The sequence below is a fragment of the Rhinatrema bivittatum genome, chromosome 7, assembly GCF_901001135.1.
Source record: "Rhinatrema bivittatum chromosome 7, aRhiBiv1.1, whole genome shotgun sequence".
NCBI lineage: Eukaryota > Metazoa > Chordata > Amphibia > Gymnophiona > Rhinatrematidae > Rhinatrema > Rhinatrema bivittatum.
In genome coordinates this window covers 48,021,450-48,040,277 of record NC_042621.1, presented here as the reverse complement: position 1 = coordinate 48,040,277, position 18,828 = coordinate 48,021,450, and the positions used below count along the sequence as shown (strand labels likewise).

The following is an 18,828-nucleotide window of genomic DNA, read 5'->3' as shown; positions in this document are numbered from 1 at the left end:
CCAAACGCCCTCTCTGGTCCTTTTCCTGTCAGGTGGACAGTTCAGATACGGATGGGGTGGATGAAGGCGAGTCTCCTCCGCAAGCCCCTGGTGAGGGACTGCATGCGGATCAGGATCACCAGCTCCAGCCGACCAGGCCAGTAGATGCGCCTTAGAAGGTTTCTGGTTCTTTAAAAAAAAAAAAAAGAAAATGTACTCGATATTGTGGAAAACAGCGGCAGAAGGCGCAGCAAGTTTCTTTGAGCCTCCCAGGTCCTGGTGGGACCAGCCCCCCTGGTATGGAGGCAAAAGAGCAGGGGGTTGAAGACCTGGGGACTACTACCGCCGGCGGGTGATACTGGGGAGCCCGGCTCACTCAACTGTGGCAGACAACTCAGCACAGCCTTCAGAGCACTGTGAAAATAAAAAGGTAAAAACATTTTTTTTTCTGGTTGGCCGATACAGCGTTCTCCCAAGCTCCTCTCTGCCTGCCTTACTGCCACGTTTCAGCTCGCGCGAAGGCCCCTGTCATCCGGTCTATTTTGGCGACTTACCTCAGCTGATTGGAGCTAAATTTAGCCCAAGGACAGGCTCAGGAGCAGAGGCTCTTTTCCTCAGAGGTCCAGATGTCGGGGGAATTATCATTTTCGGGCCTCACTGTCTTCTAGATCCTCCTCTCGTCAGGCTCCCAGCCGTGATGGATTTGGCATGGTCCGGTCTTCTATGGTGGCTGGGTCCAGATTACGACGGGGTGTGGATTTGGAAATTCCCTCTTGGATAGTGGTAACCACTGATGCCAGCCTCTCCGGGTAGGGAGCGGTTTGTTGAGGAACAGCAGTGCAAGGTCAGTGGATGAGGTCGGAGTCCTCTTGGTCGATCAATTGGTTGGAGACCAGAGCGGTTCGGTTGGCGCTACAGGCCCTCCTTCCCTTAGTAGAGGGGAGATCAGTGCGGATTCTCTGACAATGCGACGATGGTGGCTTACATCAATTGTCAGGGCAGAACTCGGAGTTGTCCGTTGGCGATGGAGGCCCAACTTTTAATCAGCTGGGCAGAACAGCACCTGTACAGGATAGCAGCCTCTCACATTGCCGGAGTGGACAATGCGAAGGCCGATTTTCTCAGCCGCCACCAGTTGGATCCAGGAGAGTGGGAACTCTCCGACTAGGCTTTCAGTCTCCTGTGCAACCGATGTCCAGGGCCACGATGGACCTGTTGGTGACGTATCACAATGCCAAAGCTCCTCAATTTTTTCAGTCGTCGAAGAGAGCCAGGAGCGGAAGGTGTAGATGCTCTGGTGCTTTCCTGGCCAAAGGACATTCTGTTCTGCCATGGCTGTTGGTTGGCAAGATTCTACGCCACATCGAGGCTCATTCGGGCAAAGTTATACTCATCGCGCCAGAGTGGCCGAGGTACCCGTGGTTTGCAGACCTTCTCAATCTGGTGGTAGACGGCCCGCTGAGATTTCATCAGTCCCTGAGTCTGCTGCGACAAGGTCCCGTTTATTTCACAGAGGTAGATCGCTTTTGTCTAGCGGCATGGCATTTGAAAGGCGGAGATTGAGAAGTAAGGGTTACTCGGAGGAGATGATTACTATGCTTTCACAGTTTCGTAAACCTTCTACCTCCATAGCCTACGTCAGAATTTGGGGTATTTTCAAGGACTGGTGCCTGAACCACGCAGTGGAGCCGTCCAGAGCTACTATTCTGGATGTTCTGACCTTTCTGCAGGCAGGTCTAGTAAAAGGTCTAGCCTTCAAATCCCTACAAGTTCAGATGGCAGCCCTTGGTAGTTTTCGGGGAAAGGTACAGGGCCTCGCTCTAGCGTCTCATCCGGATGTGGTTCATTTTCTGTGTGGCGTTAAACATCTTCGTCCTCCGATTTGGAACCCCTGTCCTTCGTGGAAGCTCAACCTGGTTCTCCGTGCCCTTTTGTAATGCGCCTTTCGAGCCACTGACGTGGGCGACCTTGAAAGATCTGACGTTGAAGGTCGTTTTCCTCGTGGCTGTCGTATCGGCGCGTTTTGGAGCTAAAGGCCTTATCTTGTCAGGAGCTTTTCTTAAGGATTTCTAACGAAGAAGTTTCTTTACGAACGGTTCCCTCCTTTCTTCTGAAAGTAGTGTCCTCTTTTCATTTGAATCAGATGGTGGCGCTCCCAACCTTGGCGGGCCTAGATTTTTCTGCTTCCAAGTCTAGGAAGTTAAGACAGCTGGACGTCATACTTTGCCAGACATTATCGACTGGATGTCCGGGCCCCAGAGCCCAGTTCTTTTGGAACCAGTGTACTCCGAGCAGGACTCTCTCAGTCCCACCCTGGTTAGGAAAGCTTTGGTACATCCCAGCTGTCCTGGACTGATCCAGGTACGTACAGGGAAAGGAAAATTGGTTCTTACCTGCTAATTTTTGTTCCTGTAGTACCACGGATCAGTCCAGACGCCCACCCGGGGGAAAATGGAGAGTCCACTCGGCTGGTAGCTGATCAATTTTTCTGCAAGTTTTTTTGAATGCCCCCCTTTTCAGGGAAAGGTTTTGGGCATGTTCATTCATTCATAAGGTTTCTGGTGTTTTCATTTCCTCTGTTCTTCAGGGGAAAGTGGTTTTATGGTTGCCGTTATGGTTTTTCTAATTTCTGCTTGGGAACAGTATAATACTGGCAGACACTAGGTGGCACCTCAGGGGTATAGGACAGAGTCCGCAAAGTCTTTTTCTGTCTCCATCTACTGGAGGGGAGGCAAAACCCAGCTGTCCTAGACTGATCCGTGGTACTACAGGAACGAAAATTAGCAGATAAGAACCAATTTTCCTTTTGCTTGGTGCATCCTTATCTATCCACTGTTTTTCTCCTTCTCTTTGTCTTTATAAAAAGCTTGTTTAAAGAGCCAGGTTTTCAGGTTAGTTTTGAATATTTTCAAATTACTCTGTAGCCTTATTTCGAGTGGCATGGTGTTCCATAGCACAGGTCCAGCCAGCGACAATGCTCTTTCCCTAACTTGAGTGAGGCATGCTGATTTAACAAAGGGGAAAGTTAGTAACGCCTTATTAGCAGATCTCAGGTTTCTGTGTGGAACATGTACGTGCAGTGCTGTGTTAAGCCAGTCTGCTTTTTCGTCGTGGATTAGTTTATGAATTCTCTGTATATACGGATCAGTCCAGACTCCTGGGTTTTGCCTCCGCACCAGCAGATGGAGTCAGAGCAAGATTTGACAGGCTCTGCCATAAGTACCAGGGTGCCACCCACAGCCTGTCAGTATAACTCTGTCTCCAGCAGATGGCCTGGTGCTTAACCCACAGTCTCCACTGATCTACATTAGTTATAGATGTTAGAAAAGGGATTCCTTGGTTTAGCTAGGGTTGTTCTTTCTTTTCCTTCTGCCTTTATTTGAAAACGGTTTTTATTATTTTAGCATGAAACCAAATCGCAAGAGAGGCGTGACACTTCAACACTCTCTCGCCAAGTACAGCAATTAACACAGAACATAACAGTCCCCCACAGCAAGGTGTTTCCCCACACCTCCCTCCCCTAACAAAGCCCCCCGCCCCACCCCCCCCACCACCCTTGAGGTCATTGCCAAGTTCAAATCGAGCTCCAATCCGACCCACATAAAAGTAAGAAGGAAAAGGAAAACAGTCTCCACCAAAAATCTCCACTCAGCCCAAGGGCAGTCCACTTCATTCATTAAGAATCGAGCTTCGCACAGCCTGTGGGAGTGCCTGCAAGTAGACGTCCCAGATGGCCAGAAATCGTTTCTTGTGATTTCGGTGTCTGTCGCATCGTCGCCGCATCAAGAAGCATCATGCGGTGAAAGCTATTTCTCCAGGACCAGTAAGAAGGGGGTAACATCTCCCTCCAGTGCAATAAGATCATCTTCTTCCCCACCAAACAAGCCTTATGGATAAATAAACGGCTTCCCAGCCCTCTAATTCGTAAAGGAGAAATGCAGCCAAATAGCAGCCACAATGGGGAGATGGGAATGACGACCCCCAGCAAAGACTCCAAATAACGAGTCACTTTGGTCCAAAATTGAAAAATAGCCGGACATTCCCAAAAAGCATGTGATAATTTTCCCCTGGCTTGCCCGCAGCGAAGACAAGCCGCTGAGGGCGCAATCCGTAATTGGAAAGCCCTCTGCGCTGAGACATAGCTGCGCCATAAAAATTTAAATTGCATTTCTCTGAAATAAGAGTTTACGGAGAGCTGAGATATCCGCTTAAAGGCTGCTTTAATAATAAAAACATTGACAGCAAACACTCCGTCTCCATTCCATCTATCAACCAGAACAGAATAAATGTCCCCAGACCCCAAGTGCCTGAGACGCCTATAATAATGAGATATTGTTGGAGGCTGATCCTTGTCAAGAGAAAACATAGCCCTCAATGCCTGAAGGTGAGATGTTTGCATGCTAGCGGGGGGGGGGGGGAAGGAACCAAGATAGTGTTTAAGCTGCAGATATGGAAAGACCTCCACTGCCGAAAGCGCATAGCAATTCCTGGTTTCCTGAAAAGACATGAGGGTCCCCTCGGAAGTCAAGACATGACCCAACAATTCAATACCCTGCTTACCCCACCTTTGAAAAGCCGCTGTCTGAGAGCCAGGGGTAAAGTCGGGGTTCCCCCGGATCGGCAACAACAGAGCACAAATGCGGGGGGATCCCAGTAATCGCATGAGGCGCCCCCAAGAGGCCCGAATAGGCCGAATGATTACATTTTGAACTAAGTAGGAGGGCAGTGCAGATGCCCGCGCCTGCAACAGAAAGTGCAATGACGTAGAGGCCGCCACTTCCAATCCTTCTGCCTTTTAAGTTTAAAAAAAAAAAGACAGGTTTTCTGGTCAGATCGGGTCTGTGCCTCTCAGGGGGTTGCCAGGTCCCGAGGGGACTATCCCCCCTGGTTGATAGGCTGCTGAGGCTTGGGGTTGAGGACCCTGCAGGTTAGTGCCGGCCCAGCCAGGGTGATACCAGGGAACCCGGCTCACTCATCCCAGCCAGACCACTTCAGCACTCGCCGGGGGACAGCGTCGTTTAAAAAAAAAAAAAAAAAGGTACGCGTTTGTTTTTCAATTTCCACGGCGGCGACCAGACAGCGATTTCATGCACTCCGGTTCCCTCTCGAGGCTTCAGTTTTTTTTCTTCTTGATATTTTTTTCAGGCGATCACGACCTGATCCGCGATGCCACGTGGGCTTTGTTCAGCCTGCATCCCTGGCGACGAAGGCATATCAGGTTCAGCGCAGGGGGTGGTACTTAGGCGAAGCGCCAACACCATTGCCTTCGGGGAGCTCCCAGCGTCCCTCCACCAGCAGCTGCCGGCCAGCACAGCAAAAGCCGCCATTTTGGCACCGACCCCGCAGCGGTCCCGATCGTGACGCCACTGTCAGGGGGGTCAGGAACTCGCCACCCTTCCTCTCCCCCCAACGGCTGGTCCCGCGCTTGGTCTCTCCCGCGGGGCACTCAGGGGAAGTGACAGGGGACGATGCAGGAGCTGATTCAGACGTCTCCTGCTCCTCATTTTCTTCGGAGTTTATATTAGCTATGCATAGGGCCTTTAAGGCCCGTAAGACTCAAAAGCGGCACTCAGCGGCGGCAGGGGGGCCCGAGGGGCCACAACCTGCGGACAAGGTCCGCCTTCGCCTAGAGGCCCCGGTAGAACCCCCGTGGTCGAAGAGGCCTCTGAGGGCCCGCCTCCCACAGGAGGACTCGGACTCCTCTGTGGAGACATTGGACCAGGAGGATTTGGAGGGTCCGTCCCCACCCCCGAGGGGGGTAGATGGAGACGGGACCCCGTCGCCAGTTACGAAATGGCAGAGTCAGGCCTCGGAGGGCGATGATCCCAGGGTGATCCGTCTCTTTTGTAGGGACGAGCTGGGACCCCTCATTCCCGCAATCCTATAGGAGTTGGGGATTGCCACGCCGCCAGAAGAGTCTTGTCTTGGTTCCATGCATCCGTTCTTATTAGGCCTGAGTGGTCCTCCTACGACCTTTCCCTTTCATTTTTCGGCTACGGATTTGTTGTTTCGAGAATGGGACACCCTGGACTTGGGGTTGAAGGTCACGAAGGCTATGGCTAAGCTTTATCCATTGCCTGAGGACGCATTGGAAGTTCTGCGGGTCCCTAAGGTGGACGCAGCTGTATCAGCAGTCACCAAGAGGACTATTCCGGTCACAGGGACCACGGCGTTGAAGGATCTTCAGGATCAGAAGCTGGAGGTTCAGTTGAAGATCTTTGAAGTATATGCTCTCTGAGCCCGGGTGGCAATTTGCAGTAACTTTGTGCTAAGGGCCGGGCTGCGTTGGGTTCAGCAGCTCCTTGCCAACGAAGGCCTCTCGGAGGAGGAAGCCTGACAAGCTGGCTGTTTCGAGGCGGTAGTGGCTTATAGTGTGGATGCCCTGTATGACCTTCTGCGAACCTCTGCACGTTCCATGGTTGCAGCTGTCTCGGTGAGGCAGCTATTGTGGTTGCGGAACTGGTCTGCAGACGGAGCTTCTAAATCCAGACTGGGCTCCTTGCCGTTTAAGGGCAAGCTGTTATTCTGGAAGGAGTTGGACGACATGATTCAACTCTTGGGCGAGAATAAGGGATATCGTCTTCCGGAGGAAAAAGCACGTCCCAGGACCACTTTCTCTTCTAGGTCAAGATTTCGTGGAAATTGCAGAGCCCGTGCCTCTTGTCCAGGTACTCCTTCCTCTTCTTCCTCCTTCCGGTCGGGGGGGGGGGGGGGGGGGAGACAGACAACAGCCTCAGTCCTTTCGAGGCAGACGTTTTGGCAGGCCTGGTTCCTCCCAATGCTGGTTCCTCTGGTGCTAAGTCCGCACAATAATGTCCGGCCGGTCCATTCCTCCATACCCAGGGTAGGGGGCAGATTGTCTCTCTTCTACGAGGAATGGACCAAGATCACGTCGGATCAATGGGTGCTCTCGGTGATAAGACACGGCTACGCTTTAGATTTTGCACGCAGCCCCACCCGCGATTTTGCACCAGCCCCACCCGTGATTTTTCCCGTCACCATGCGTCAAGCTGTCCAGCAGACATTGGGTCGGCTGCTGGACTTGGGAGCAATTGTACCTGTACCACCTCTGGAACAACGAAAAGGACATTACTCCATATACTTCTTTGTGCCAAAGAAGGAAAGGGCCTTCCACCCCATCCTAGATCTCAAGTGCGTCAACAGATGCCTGCGGATTCCTCGCTTTCGCATGGAAAAGTTGCGCTCCGTCATCGCTTCAGTGTGTCCGGGGGAATTTCTGGCCTCCCTGGATCTCACGGATGCATACCTGCACATCGGGATCAGGAAGGATCATCAGAGGCATCTTCGGTTCTACGTCCTAGGGAAGCATTACCAGTTTCAGGCGTTACCGTTCGGGCTGGCGACAGCTCCCAGAACCTTCAAGATCATGGTGGTCATGGCGGCACAGCTGAGGCGAGAGGGATGGTTGGTGCATCCATACTTGGACGATTGGTTGATTCGGGCGAAATCAGAGTCTCTGTCAGTCGGCGATCAGTCGCATTCTTCAGCTGTTGCGTTCCCTGGGCTGGGTAGTGAATACTACCAAGAGTCACCTCACTCCATCACAGTCTCTGGAGGTTTTGGGAGCTTTATTCGATAGCGCCGAGGAGCAGTCTTCTTCTCGTCTGGGCGCTGTCACAAATTGCAGGGACAAGTCCGGTCCTTACTCCTGAAACAACCACCGACGGTTTGGGATTACCTACAGATGATAGGCTCCATGGCTTCAATGTTGGACCTGGTTCCCTGGTCTTTCGCACACATTGTGGTCCTTGCAGTCAGAGTTGCTTTCCCGATGGAGTCCAGTGTCCGAGCAATTTTACCTTCCGTTACCTTTGACGAAGCCGGCTCGTTTCAGCCTAGAATGGTGGCTGTATTCGAACAGTCTCCTTCGGGGAGTTCCGCTTATGACGCCGGAATGGACGGTGGTCACCACGGATGCGAGCCTCCTCGGTTGGGGAGCGGTTTGTCTACGGAAGTCGGTCCAGGGACACTGGTCCTCGGCCGAGTCTCGCTGGTCAATCAATCAGCTGGAGACCAGGGTGGTGCGACTGACCTTGTAGGCTTTTCTTCCCCTGATTCAGGGAAGTCAGTCGGGGTTCTCTCCGACAATGCGACCATAGTGGCCTACATCAATCGTCAAGGGAGAACCAGAAGTCAGCCGGTGGCATTCGAAGCTCGCCTCCTGATACGTCACCTGGTCAGCATAGCGGCGTCCCACATAGCGGGGGTTGACAACATTCACGCAGACTTCTTGAGTCGCCATCAACTCGATCCCGGAGAATGGGAACTGGCGGACAGGGTTTTTCAACTCATCTGCGACAGATGGGGCACACCAGTCATGGATCTGATGGCCACTTTCAAGAATGCCAAGGCTCCACGGTTCTTTGCCCGGCGAAGGGACACGGGGGCAGAAGGCGTGGACGCCTTAGCATTGCCCTGGCCAACAACGATTCTGCTGTATGTCTTTCCGCCGTGGCCTCTGATCGGCAGGATTCTTCGGCGATAGAGGCCCATCCCTTCGAGGTCATTCTGGTGGCTCCCGAGAGGCCCCTATGGTTTGCAGATCTAGTCAATCTAGCCGTGGAGGAACCTCTACGCTTCCCGTATCTACCAGATCTCCTTCATCAGGGACCCGTGTGTTTCGATCATGTAGATCGCTTTTGTCTAGCGGCATGGCTTTTGAGAGGCGTCTGCTAAAGGACAAAGGTTATTCGAATGCGGTGGTGTCTACTCTACTGAGATCATGTAAGAGGTCGACATCCTTAGCATATGTGCGAGTGTGGAAGATTTTCGAATCCTGGTGCATTGAGCGTTTGATTCCATCTACCCGGGCGTCCATTTCAGCTATTTTGGCTTTCCTGTAAGATGGCTTAGCTAAAGGGCTGTCCTGTGGTTCTTTGAGAGCACAAGTAGCAGCCCTCGGTTGTTTTAGGGGGTATCTCAAAGGGAGGCCTCTGGCGGCGCATCCCAACGTTGCCCGGTTTCTGAAGGGGGCGAATCAGTTGCGTCCACCCTTGAAAGTTCCGTGTCCGTCCTGGAACTTGAATTTAGTCCTCAAGGCCCTGTGTGCTTCCTTTTTTGAGCCTCTAAAGAGGGCAACTCTTAAGGACCTTACTTTGAAGACCGTATTTTTGGTGGCAATTTCGTCAGCTCAAAGAGTGTCTGTACTTCAGGCTCTGTCCTGTAGGGAACCTTTTCTGCGGATCTCTGACTCTGGAGTTACTTTGCGCACGGTTCCCTCGTTCCTTCCGAAAGTGTTGTTTTTCGTTTCATTTAAATCAGTCGGTGGATCTTCCCTCCTTTTCGGATATCGACGAGGTGGACCCAGTCTCGAGGGATCTGAAGAAGCTGGATGTGCGTAGGATACTCCTACGATATTTGAAAGTGACTAATGACTTTCCTTTATCTGATCACCTTTTTGTGCTTTGCCAGGGTCCAAAGAGGGGCAGTATGGCCAAGGCCACCATTTCTCGTTGGTTGAAGGAGGGTATAGGCTCCTCATATTTACTCAGTGGTAGGCCTATACCACCGGGTCTGAAGGCACATTCGAAGCGTTCCCAGGCAGCTTCATGGGCGGAGTGTATGCAGATTTCTCCGCAGGAGATCTGCAGGGTTGCAACTTGGAAATCCTTGCATACCTTTTGCACGTCATTATCGCCTGGATGTCCAGGGCTCCAGGGAAGGCAATTTCAGAGCAGGGGTATGGAGAGCGGGACTCTCCGGATCCCATCCCAAGTAGTCTCAGCTCTGGTACATCCCAGGAGTCTGGACTGATCTGGTACGTACAGGGAAAAGAAAATTAGGTCTTACCTCTGTTAATTTTCATTCCTGTAGTACCAAGGATCAGTCCAGAGTCCCACCCTCAATATTTTTCTCAGTCTCTGAGAGTCCGCTGTTGTTTATACTGTGTTTTTCGGCGGAGTTTCATACTGTGCAGTTATTCTCTGTTTCCATTTTTTCTCTGGGACAGGTCTCTCATTGGGGACAGTGACCCGAGGGTTCTCCGGTTGAACTTCCGGTATGTAGTTAATTTTTTTTCAGTTTCAGGGCATTTTGCTTTGACATTACGTTATGCTGACAGGCTGTGGGTGGCACCCTGGTACTTATGGCAGAGCCTGTCAAATCTTGCTCTGTCTCCATCTGCTGGTGCGGAGGCAAAACCCAGGAGTCTGGACTGATCCTTGGTACTACAGGAACGAAAATTAACAGAGGTAAGACCTAATTTTCTTTTATGCATAGTGCCTTATATTGTATTCTTTGTTCAATTGGAAGCCAGTGTAGCTCATCAAGTGTTCCTGTGTTGTGGTCCCTTTTCCCTGTCCAAAGAAGGCTTACAATCTGTCTGTACCTGAGGCAACGGAGCATGAAGTGACTTGCCCAAGGTCACAAGGAGCAGCAGGATTTGAATCCTGACTTCCCTGGTTCTCAGCCTGCTGCTCTAATTATTAGGCTACTATAGCACGCAGTGATCAGTCAATGCATAATTAAGCTGTGGAATTTGTCGGAGGATGTGGTGAAGCCTAGTACTATGGTTGAGTGCAAGAGAGGTTTGATGCCTTTCTGGTGGACAGGTGCGTTAATTATTTGCCAGGTAGACTTGGGGATCACCACCTCTGAGAGTGAGCAACAGGGAATGGATGTGCTGGACACTTGAAGCAACCCAATTTTGCCAAGGTCAGAAACAGGATACTAGCCCAGCATGGCACTTATATGTGCCTTAATGTTAGGGATGAGTTTGCTCTTGTTTGTCTGTGATGCTGTCCTTGGCATGTTAGACTTTACTCTGTTGTGTCTAGCAGGAGTGGTGCAGCTTTGTGTTCCTTAGTTTCTGCACCTTCTCTTGCTACAGTTGTAGTGAAAGCTGCTGTTTGGTTCTTTCTTGGATATAGTTTCCATGACGTTTGTTTTTTTCTTCATCCCCAGACTCACCGGAATCTCTCTCAGCTCCCTAACTTTGCCTTTTCGGTGCCCTTGGCATACTTTTTCCTGAGTCAGCAGGAAGATGTTTCAGAAGCAGACCTTGCGGATCTCCAGGAGAAAGCTGCCCAGCTCCTCCAGAATGCACTTATTATGTTCCCTGGTGGTAAGTGTCACTCAGACACTACCTTAGCTAATGAAAATATCTGTGAATTTAGGGATGTAGGAACTGGATCAGCACTGTATGTCCAGCTCATAAAAAAAACAATATCTTTCATCTTGTCCAAAAAATACTTGTCTTCACCTCTTTGGCACTGTTGGAGCTTATTTTCCATTGCTGTATCTGTCTTCTCTGGTTTAGATTCTCTTCCATGTCTCCATTGATTTGGAAAGATCAATAGGTAAAATAAAGATTCATATACATAATGCTAACTAGACATTTCTCACTGTATTTAGTCAGTGCCTGGTACGTATAGAGCTGTGATGTAGTTCTTTGAAATAGACACTTAGAGCCAAATGTTGTAGAGAAAAGCTTTTTATTTAAAATGCTATAAAATAATATAGGTGGAGGGTTCTTTATTTGGCAAATCCATCATATTTTGCAATGTGTATGCTCCAAATCATGAGCATTCTTTTTGCGCAAATTGCTATTCCCTGTACATACCCGGATCAGTCCAGACTGTGGGATTGAGCCTCATTTCCAGCAGGTGGAGACAGACTAAAACTGAAAGGGTGTCCTACATGAGGACAGAGCCTATCCTGTAACCCTTCAGTATTTGTCTGTCTCCAGCAGGTGCATCAGCTCACCCTTCGGTCTCCTGATTTCGGCTAGTTAGCAGACTATCCTTCTTCTTTCTTGGGCTCAAGCAAGTACTTCTTTTTAGTGTTGGATTGGCTCTTCTTTCTTAAAAAAAAAAAAAAAAAAAAGTTTAGTCAGTCTTTTTTCTTGTGCAGGAGACGGTACTGTCTCCTGGCTCTTGCCGGACTCGGGGGCTTTGCCCCTTGTGTGGAGCATAGCCTGAGTCTGTAAGTGCTTCCCGGTGTGGGGACAGAGTCTGGTGGTCCATTTCTCGTCTCCCCCCTCCTCTGGCTGCCGTGGGGGCTTAGCATCCCAGTGCTGTGCTCAGTTTTGAAAAAAAAAAAAAAGGCAGGTTTCTCTCCCCTGCTTCACTCTTGCCGGCGGGCTGCCAATCATTTCTATTTTAAAATTTTTTCTGCCGGGTGGGGAAGGCCCCTTCTCGGCAGGGCAGGCAAATTTAGCCCGAGAACGGTGGCCATCTTGCATTTTTCAGCAGCTCCCGTTTCGCTCCCCCCCTCCTCCGGGAAATCCAAGACTTGTTTTTCGACAGATTTTGTCCTCCTCATGCATAAATCTTATTTAGCTAGCCTGCAGGAGGAGGGGGAAGCCCCCCGCCCCCCCCCCCCCCCCCCCGGTAAAAATCCCACGCTCCGCGCTGTTGACTGCGGAGCCTCCGGGGTCTCTCCGGGTGCAGGTGGTCCCGGGTATGCCCCCGGTGGATCCGGTCCTTCCGGATCCTGACCCTTTTTCTGATTCAGCAGCTACCCTCCCCCCTCTGTAGGTGAATGATCCCAGGGTCCTCTGTATGTTCCAAAGGGAGGAGTTAGAGCCCCTCATCCCCTTTGTACTCCAGAAATTGGCGCTGGAGGGGCCTCCCGCGGATACCCTTATGGCTCCTTGCCAAAAAATATGGACCCGGTCCTGGCGGGACTCAGGGCTCAGGCAAGCGCTTTTCCATTTCATCCCATGCACTAGATTTTGCTCCTGCGGGAATGGGAGGCTCCCGAAGCGGGACTCCGAGTGTGGCGGGCTATGGACAAGCTCTACCGCCTCCCGGAGGAATGTTTGGACATGTTGAAAAATCCCTCCGTGGACTCCTACGTCTCCGCGGTCACCAAGCACACCACCATCCCTGTGGAGGGATCGACGGCCCTGAAGGATGGACAGGACTGCAAGCTCGAGGCGCATATGAAAAGCATTTTTGAAGTCCTGGCTCTGGGGGTCCATGCGACTGCCTGCAGCAGTCTCATGCTGCACGCAGATCTTAGGTGGACTCAACAGTTACTTGGCACCCAGGACCTCCCGTCGGCGGAGGCGGAGCACGCCGAACGACTGGAAGCCGTCATCGCCTATGGGGCTGATGCGCTCTACGACCTTCTCCGCGTTCAGGCGAAGGCAATGGCCTCGGCGGTGTTCGCTAGGAGACTCCTCTGGCTGTGCAATTGGTCGGCTGACCCGTCCTCCAAAGCATGGCTGGGCTCGCTGCCCTTCAAAGGTAAGTTGCTGTTTGGAGAGGACCTTGAGAAACTTATGGATTCCTTGGGAGAAAATAAGCTCCATAAGCTCCCGGAGGATCATCCGAAGCAGTCGCGCTCCTTTACACCTTCCCATCCTCGTTTTCAGGGACAGAGATGGTATACCCCACGTGGACGGGGTGGCACCTCGAGGGGTTATTCTTCCCGGTCTCAGTCTTGGTCGCAGCCCTTTCGTGGGCGTCGGCCCTTTCGTGAAGGCCCGCCTGCGCGCTCCACCCCTAAGCCTGCTACTCAATGAAGGTCAGTCGGCATATTCCTCGGTCCCGTTTCTGGGCGGCCGCCTCTCCCTTTTTTTTCGAGGAATGGGTCAAAATCACGACGGACCAGTGGGTCCTCGACAATGTACAAGATGGGTACGCCTTCGAACTTTTTAGTGACCTACCGGATCTCTTTCTATTCTCTCCTTGTGGGCGTTCCAAACGGGAAGCAGTAGAGCAAACCCTTGCCAGACTCCTGAGTCTGGGCGCAGTTGTCCCAGTCCCGGAAAGGGAGCTCGGCGCAGGCCAGTATTCCATTTACTTCATGGGGCCCAAGAAGGACGGGACTTTTCGACCGATCCTAGACTTCAAACGGGTCAACCGAGCTCTCAAGATCCCACGTTTTCGCATGGAAACCTTGCGAGCGGTCATCGTGGCGGTTCGCCCCGGAGAGTTCCTTGCCTCGCTCGAGTTGACAGAGGCGTACTTCCATATCCCGATTCACCGCGATTACCAGAAGTATCTTCGTTTTCACATCCTCAACCAGGATTTCCAGTTTCGGGCCCTTCCTTTCGACCTTGCGACTGCACCTCGCACCTTCACCAAGATCATGGTAGTGGTGGCGGCAGCCCTTCGTCGGGAAGGCATTCTAATTCACCCCTATCTGGACGACTGGCTTGTGCGGGCCAAGTCAGAGTCTCTCTGCAAACAGGCAGTGAATCGGGTACTAGCCCTCTTCGCATCTCTCAGGTGGATAGTGAATTTTTCCAAGAGCAACCTTCAGCCCTCCCAGGAGTTAGAGTTCCTGGGAGCCCTCTTCGACACTCGGGTGGGCAAGGTCTTCTTGCCTCGTGCACGGGCCCTAAAGTTGATTGGCCAGATTCGGAATCTGCTCTCGTTGCCAGCGGCCTGGGACTACTTGCAGGTCCTCGGGTCTATGGCTTCCACCATCGATCTAGTTCCCTGGGCCTTTGCTCATATGCGACCGTTACAGAAAGCTTTGCTATCCCGTTGGCAGCCGGTGTCGGAACAGTTCCACATAGTCCTCCCTCTCTCAGCCTCTACCGTCGCCGACTTGCAGTTGTGGCTTTCGCTCCCCCATCTTCTTCGTGGCATGCCCCTTCAGTCTCCACAGTGGACGATAGTAACCACGGACGCCAGTCTCTCGGGCTGGGGTGCGGTCTGCCTGTCCCGTCCACTCAAGGTGTCTGGTCGCCCATTCAGACTCGCTGGCACATCAATTGGTTGGAGGCCCGGGCGGTGCGTCTGGCTCTGCAGGAGTTCCTGCCCCTCATACGCGGCAAAGCGGTGAGAGTGCTGTCTGACAACTCCACCATCGTGTCTTACATCAATCGGCAGGGGGGCACTCGCAGTCACCTGGTGGCCCTGGAAGCCAGCCGTCTCTTCGCCTGGGCAGAACGATACCTGGATTGCCTGGCAGCCTCCCACATTGCGGAGGCAACAAATAGAGAATTAGAAACCAAAATGTCCAAATTTGGGATTCTTTATTGTAGAAATATATCTTAAAACATTCTCTATTTGTTGCCTCCACGACTTGGTTAGACAGCCTTCCTTGTTACTTTATCAATCTCCCACATTGCGGGCAAGGAGAACGTTCAAGCCAATTTTCTCAGTCGCCAGTCGCTCAATTCAGGAGCGTGGGAACTCTCGGACGCAGCCATGGATCTGATCGTCGGCAGGTGGGGCCCCCCCACCTGGACTTAATGGCGACCATGCGCAATGCCAAGGCCAATCGGTTCTTCAGCCGCTGGAGGGAGCACGGCTCGGAGGGAGTGGATACTCTGGCTCTTCCCTGGCCCACAGACGTCCTTCTGTACGTGTTTCTTCCGTGGCCCCTAGTGGGAAAGATTCTGAGGAGAATAGAACTCCACAGGGGGCCAGTGGTCCTGGTAGCTCCCGAATGGCCTCGCAGGCCATGGTTCGCAGATCTTGTCAACCTGGCGACGGACGGACCTCTGCGGCTGGGCAATCTTCCTCGTCTACTACGGCAGGGGCCCGTATTTTTCGACCAGGCCGATCGCTTTTGTCTAGCGGCCTGGCTTTTGAACAGCTGTGTCTGAGACGTAAGGGCTACAAGGAAGAGGTAATCGCCACCTTGCTTCGAGCCCGAAAGCAGTCGACCTCTCTAGCCTACGTGCGCGTTTGGAAAGTCTTTGAGACTGTTTGTGAGGAGTCTGGTGTCTCAGCTCGCTCCGCCCCGTTCTCGTTAGTTCTTTCTTTTCTACAGAAGGGTCTCTCCTTCAGTTCTCTCCGCGTGCAAGTTTCCTCTCTTGGCTTTCTTCTCGGACGAGTTGAAGGTCATCCTTTAGCGGCTCACCCGGTCGTTGTTCGGTTCTTGAGGGGAGTCAAACACCTGCGTCCGCCCGCTCGCAATACTTGTGCTTCGTGGAGCCTCAATCTGGTCCTCCGGGCCCTCTGTTCTGCTCCGTTCGAACCTCTCCGTCGGGCTATGGTAAAGGATCTTACGCTCAAGACAATTTTTCTTGTTTCAATCGCCTCCACTCGGCGGGTCTCTGAGATTCAAGCATTGTCCTGTTGGGAACCCTTCTTGCGATTCTCTGAATCCGGTGTCTCTCTCAAAACGGTGCCCTCTTTTCTTCCGAAGGTGGTGTCCGCCTTCCATGTCAACCAGTCGGTAGAGCTTCCAGCGTTTTCTCCGGATGAGATTGCGGGTACCACTGGAGGCGACCTTCGTAGACTGGATGTTAAGTGCGTTCTACTCCAGTATCTTAAGTTTAACAATGACTTTCGGGTCTTGGACCATCTTTTTGTCCTCTGGAGTGGTCCCAATCGGGGCAAGCCGGCTTCTAAAACCACTATTGCTCGATGGTTGAAGGAAGCCATTTCCTCGGCTTATCTCTACCAAGGACGGACAATTCCGGAGGGCTTAAAGGCTCACTCGCTACGTTCTCAGGCTACTTCCTGGGCGGAGAGCCAATCTGTCTCTCCGCAAGAGATTTGCAGGGCCGCCATCTGGACGTCCTTGCATACTTTTGCTCGACACTACCGTCTGGATGTGCAAGCGCCGGTTTTTGGTTCCTTTGGGCGGCAAGTGCTTCAAGCGGGACTGTCTCGGTCCCACCCGGGATAGGGAAGCTTTGGTACATCCCACAGTCTGGACTGATCCGGGTACGTACAGGGAAAGGAAAATTAGTTCTTACCTGTTAATTTTTGTTCCTGTAGTACCACGGATCAGTCCAGACGTCCTTCCCTGTTTGTCTCTTTTTTCTGTCCTCTCGAAGCTTGTTCTTGCAGATTTGCAGATTTTTATATTTCATTCTTTGCAAGAATACTGAGCAATTCACCGGAAGCCTTGGTTGTTCAAATACCAAGTATATGCAAGAGCGTATAGTCATACCATATTTCTCACATTGTTCTACAGTTGCTCATTTGAGCGTTATGGTTACTTGCTTGATCCTATTCTGGTTTTGTTATTTTCTGCTTTGACAATGGTTATACTGAAGGGGTTACAGGATAGGCTCTGTCCTCATGTAGGACACCCTTTCAGTTTTAGTCTGTCTCCACCTGCTGGAAAGGAGGCTCAACCCCACAGTCTGGACTGATCCGTGGTACTACAGGAACGAAAATTAACAGGTAAGAACTACTTTTCCTATATTCCATTGCCCTACACCAACGTCCTGATCATATTAAGAGGACATTTAAATTGTGTCTATGATAGGCAACTGGATCGCTCCTCTGGGTCAGGTGGCCCCACAACATCCTTGGGAAAGGGTATAAATTTTCTCTGTAAGAATTTAAATTTAGTGGATGCGTGGAGGGTTCTTCACCCTGGGGAGAGAAGTTATACCCATGTATCTAGAGCTCATAACACACAATGTCAGTTCGACTACATTCTTTCTAGTAGGGATATGTTTTCTAGGGTGATGGATGCCCCATAATTCCCTGTACATACCCAGATCACTCCAGACTCCTGGGTTTTGCCTCCCTTCCAGCAGATAGAGACAGAGGAAGTTTTAATGACATTTCCACTAAACCACACGTGCCACCTGCAGTTCCTCACTATTTCTCTGTCTCCAACAGATGGGTGAATACCTGCAGTTCTGCAACTGAGACACTTTATTTATTTTTTTCCTTTTGAGCCTTCCTCCTGGGGGTTTATTATTATTTTCCTGATTCCTAAGGGGTTCTCCCTGTCAGGTTGAGATGGGCGGGCCAGGGGTTGGTGACCCTTGTGTGTCCCCTACCCATGTGCCCATGGGGTGTAAATCTGGTGGTCCAGATTCCTCCCCTTCACGAAGCCGCTTGGGTGGCTGCAGGTATTAAATACCTTTTTTCTTTTCTTTTTTTTTTTTTTTTAATTTTATATATGAGACAGCCTATTTGTGTTTTGTTTTCTTATAGGCTGTCTCAATTCTGGTACTTTTCATTGAAGTTTAAAAAAAAAAAAAAAAAAAAAGGAGAGAGAAACATCAGTTTTTGCTTTGGGCTGTTAGTGTTTGATTCTGGCTGAGTGGCAGACCCTTCCTCTTTTACTTACACGGCGATAGGTTTTGTTTTTTTGTTTCTTTTTCTGCAGACTGTGTCCTGGTGCTTACTGACACCATGCAGTGATGGGCCGGGGTCAGCATACTGTGCGTGCGGCACGACTCTGTCACGGCTCAGCCACATCAGCCTTTGTGCCACGTATTCCAAGGGGGGGGGAGGGCCTCTCCAACCGCTGCGAAACAGCACCGAGGGTCCTCCACGCCCATTCCTGGACTCGTATGGAGTTGCTGACTGGGGTGCTGCTCCCTTCCCGATTAGCACGGGAACGGCAGCCATCTTGGATTTGCATTCGGCCGTTCCTGTGCTGTCGGAGGGGGAAGAGGAAGCGCCTTCTCGCTTGTCACCAGCCCAATTTCATCTCTGCCCATGATTGTGGGGAGTTGGAAGCCACCAGGCTGCCGCTTTAGGGTCCTTTGCCTGAGAAAGCTAGTTCCTTCAGGTCTTTTTCAGCAGACTTTGTACTGCTGCTGCACGAGGCTTATTTAGCCAAGCAGCAGGCAGTTACTGCAGCCAGGGACCCACATGATTTAGCAGCCCAGCCTATGGGGGTCGTCTTCTCGACCCAAAACGGTCTTGATCTAGCCGGCATAGGGGCCCTCTTGTGCAAGGCTCGTCTGGGCCACCCTCGGCTTCTGGTCGGTGTGGGGGTGCCTTGGATGACTCTGTCAAGGCTCCTCATGTGTCTGAGGACACTCAGGTTCCAGCGGACCTGGGGGGTCCTGTTTCCGAAGATACAGATACAGGGGACACTACGGCGATCCCGCCACTCAAGGGTGATGACCCAAAGGTGGCGTGTCTTTTTGAGAGAGGAGCTAGACGCCTTGCTGCCGCTGGCTTTTCAGGTGCTTGGGGTTAAAATCCCTCAGGAGGAATC

General features: G+C 51.6%; 1 protein-coding gene across 3 annotated transcripts in view; it reads left to right on the top strand.

The window, feature by feature from the left end:
* TCF25 (transcription factor 25) overlaps positions 1 to 18,828 on the top strand; it is a 372,469-nt gene that overhangs the window by 178,890 nt on the left and 174,751 nt on the right. For all 3 annotated transcript variants that reach the window (XM_029608348.1, XM_029608345.1, XM_029608346.1), the window contains exon 12: positions 10,903 to 11,062. In XM_029608348.1, coding sequence (XP_029464208.1) covers positions 10,903 to 11,062 — 160 coding nt within the window. The remainder of the gene's footprint in view (positions 1 to 10,902; positions 11,063 to 18,828) is intronic.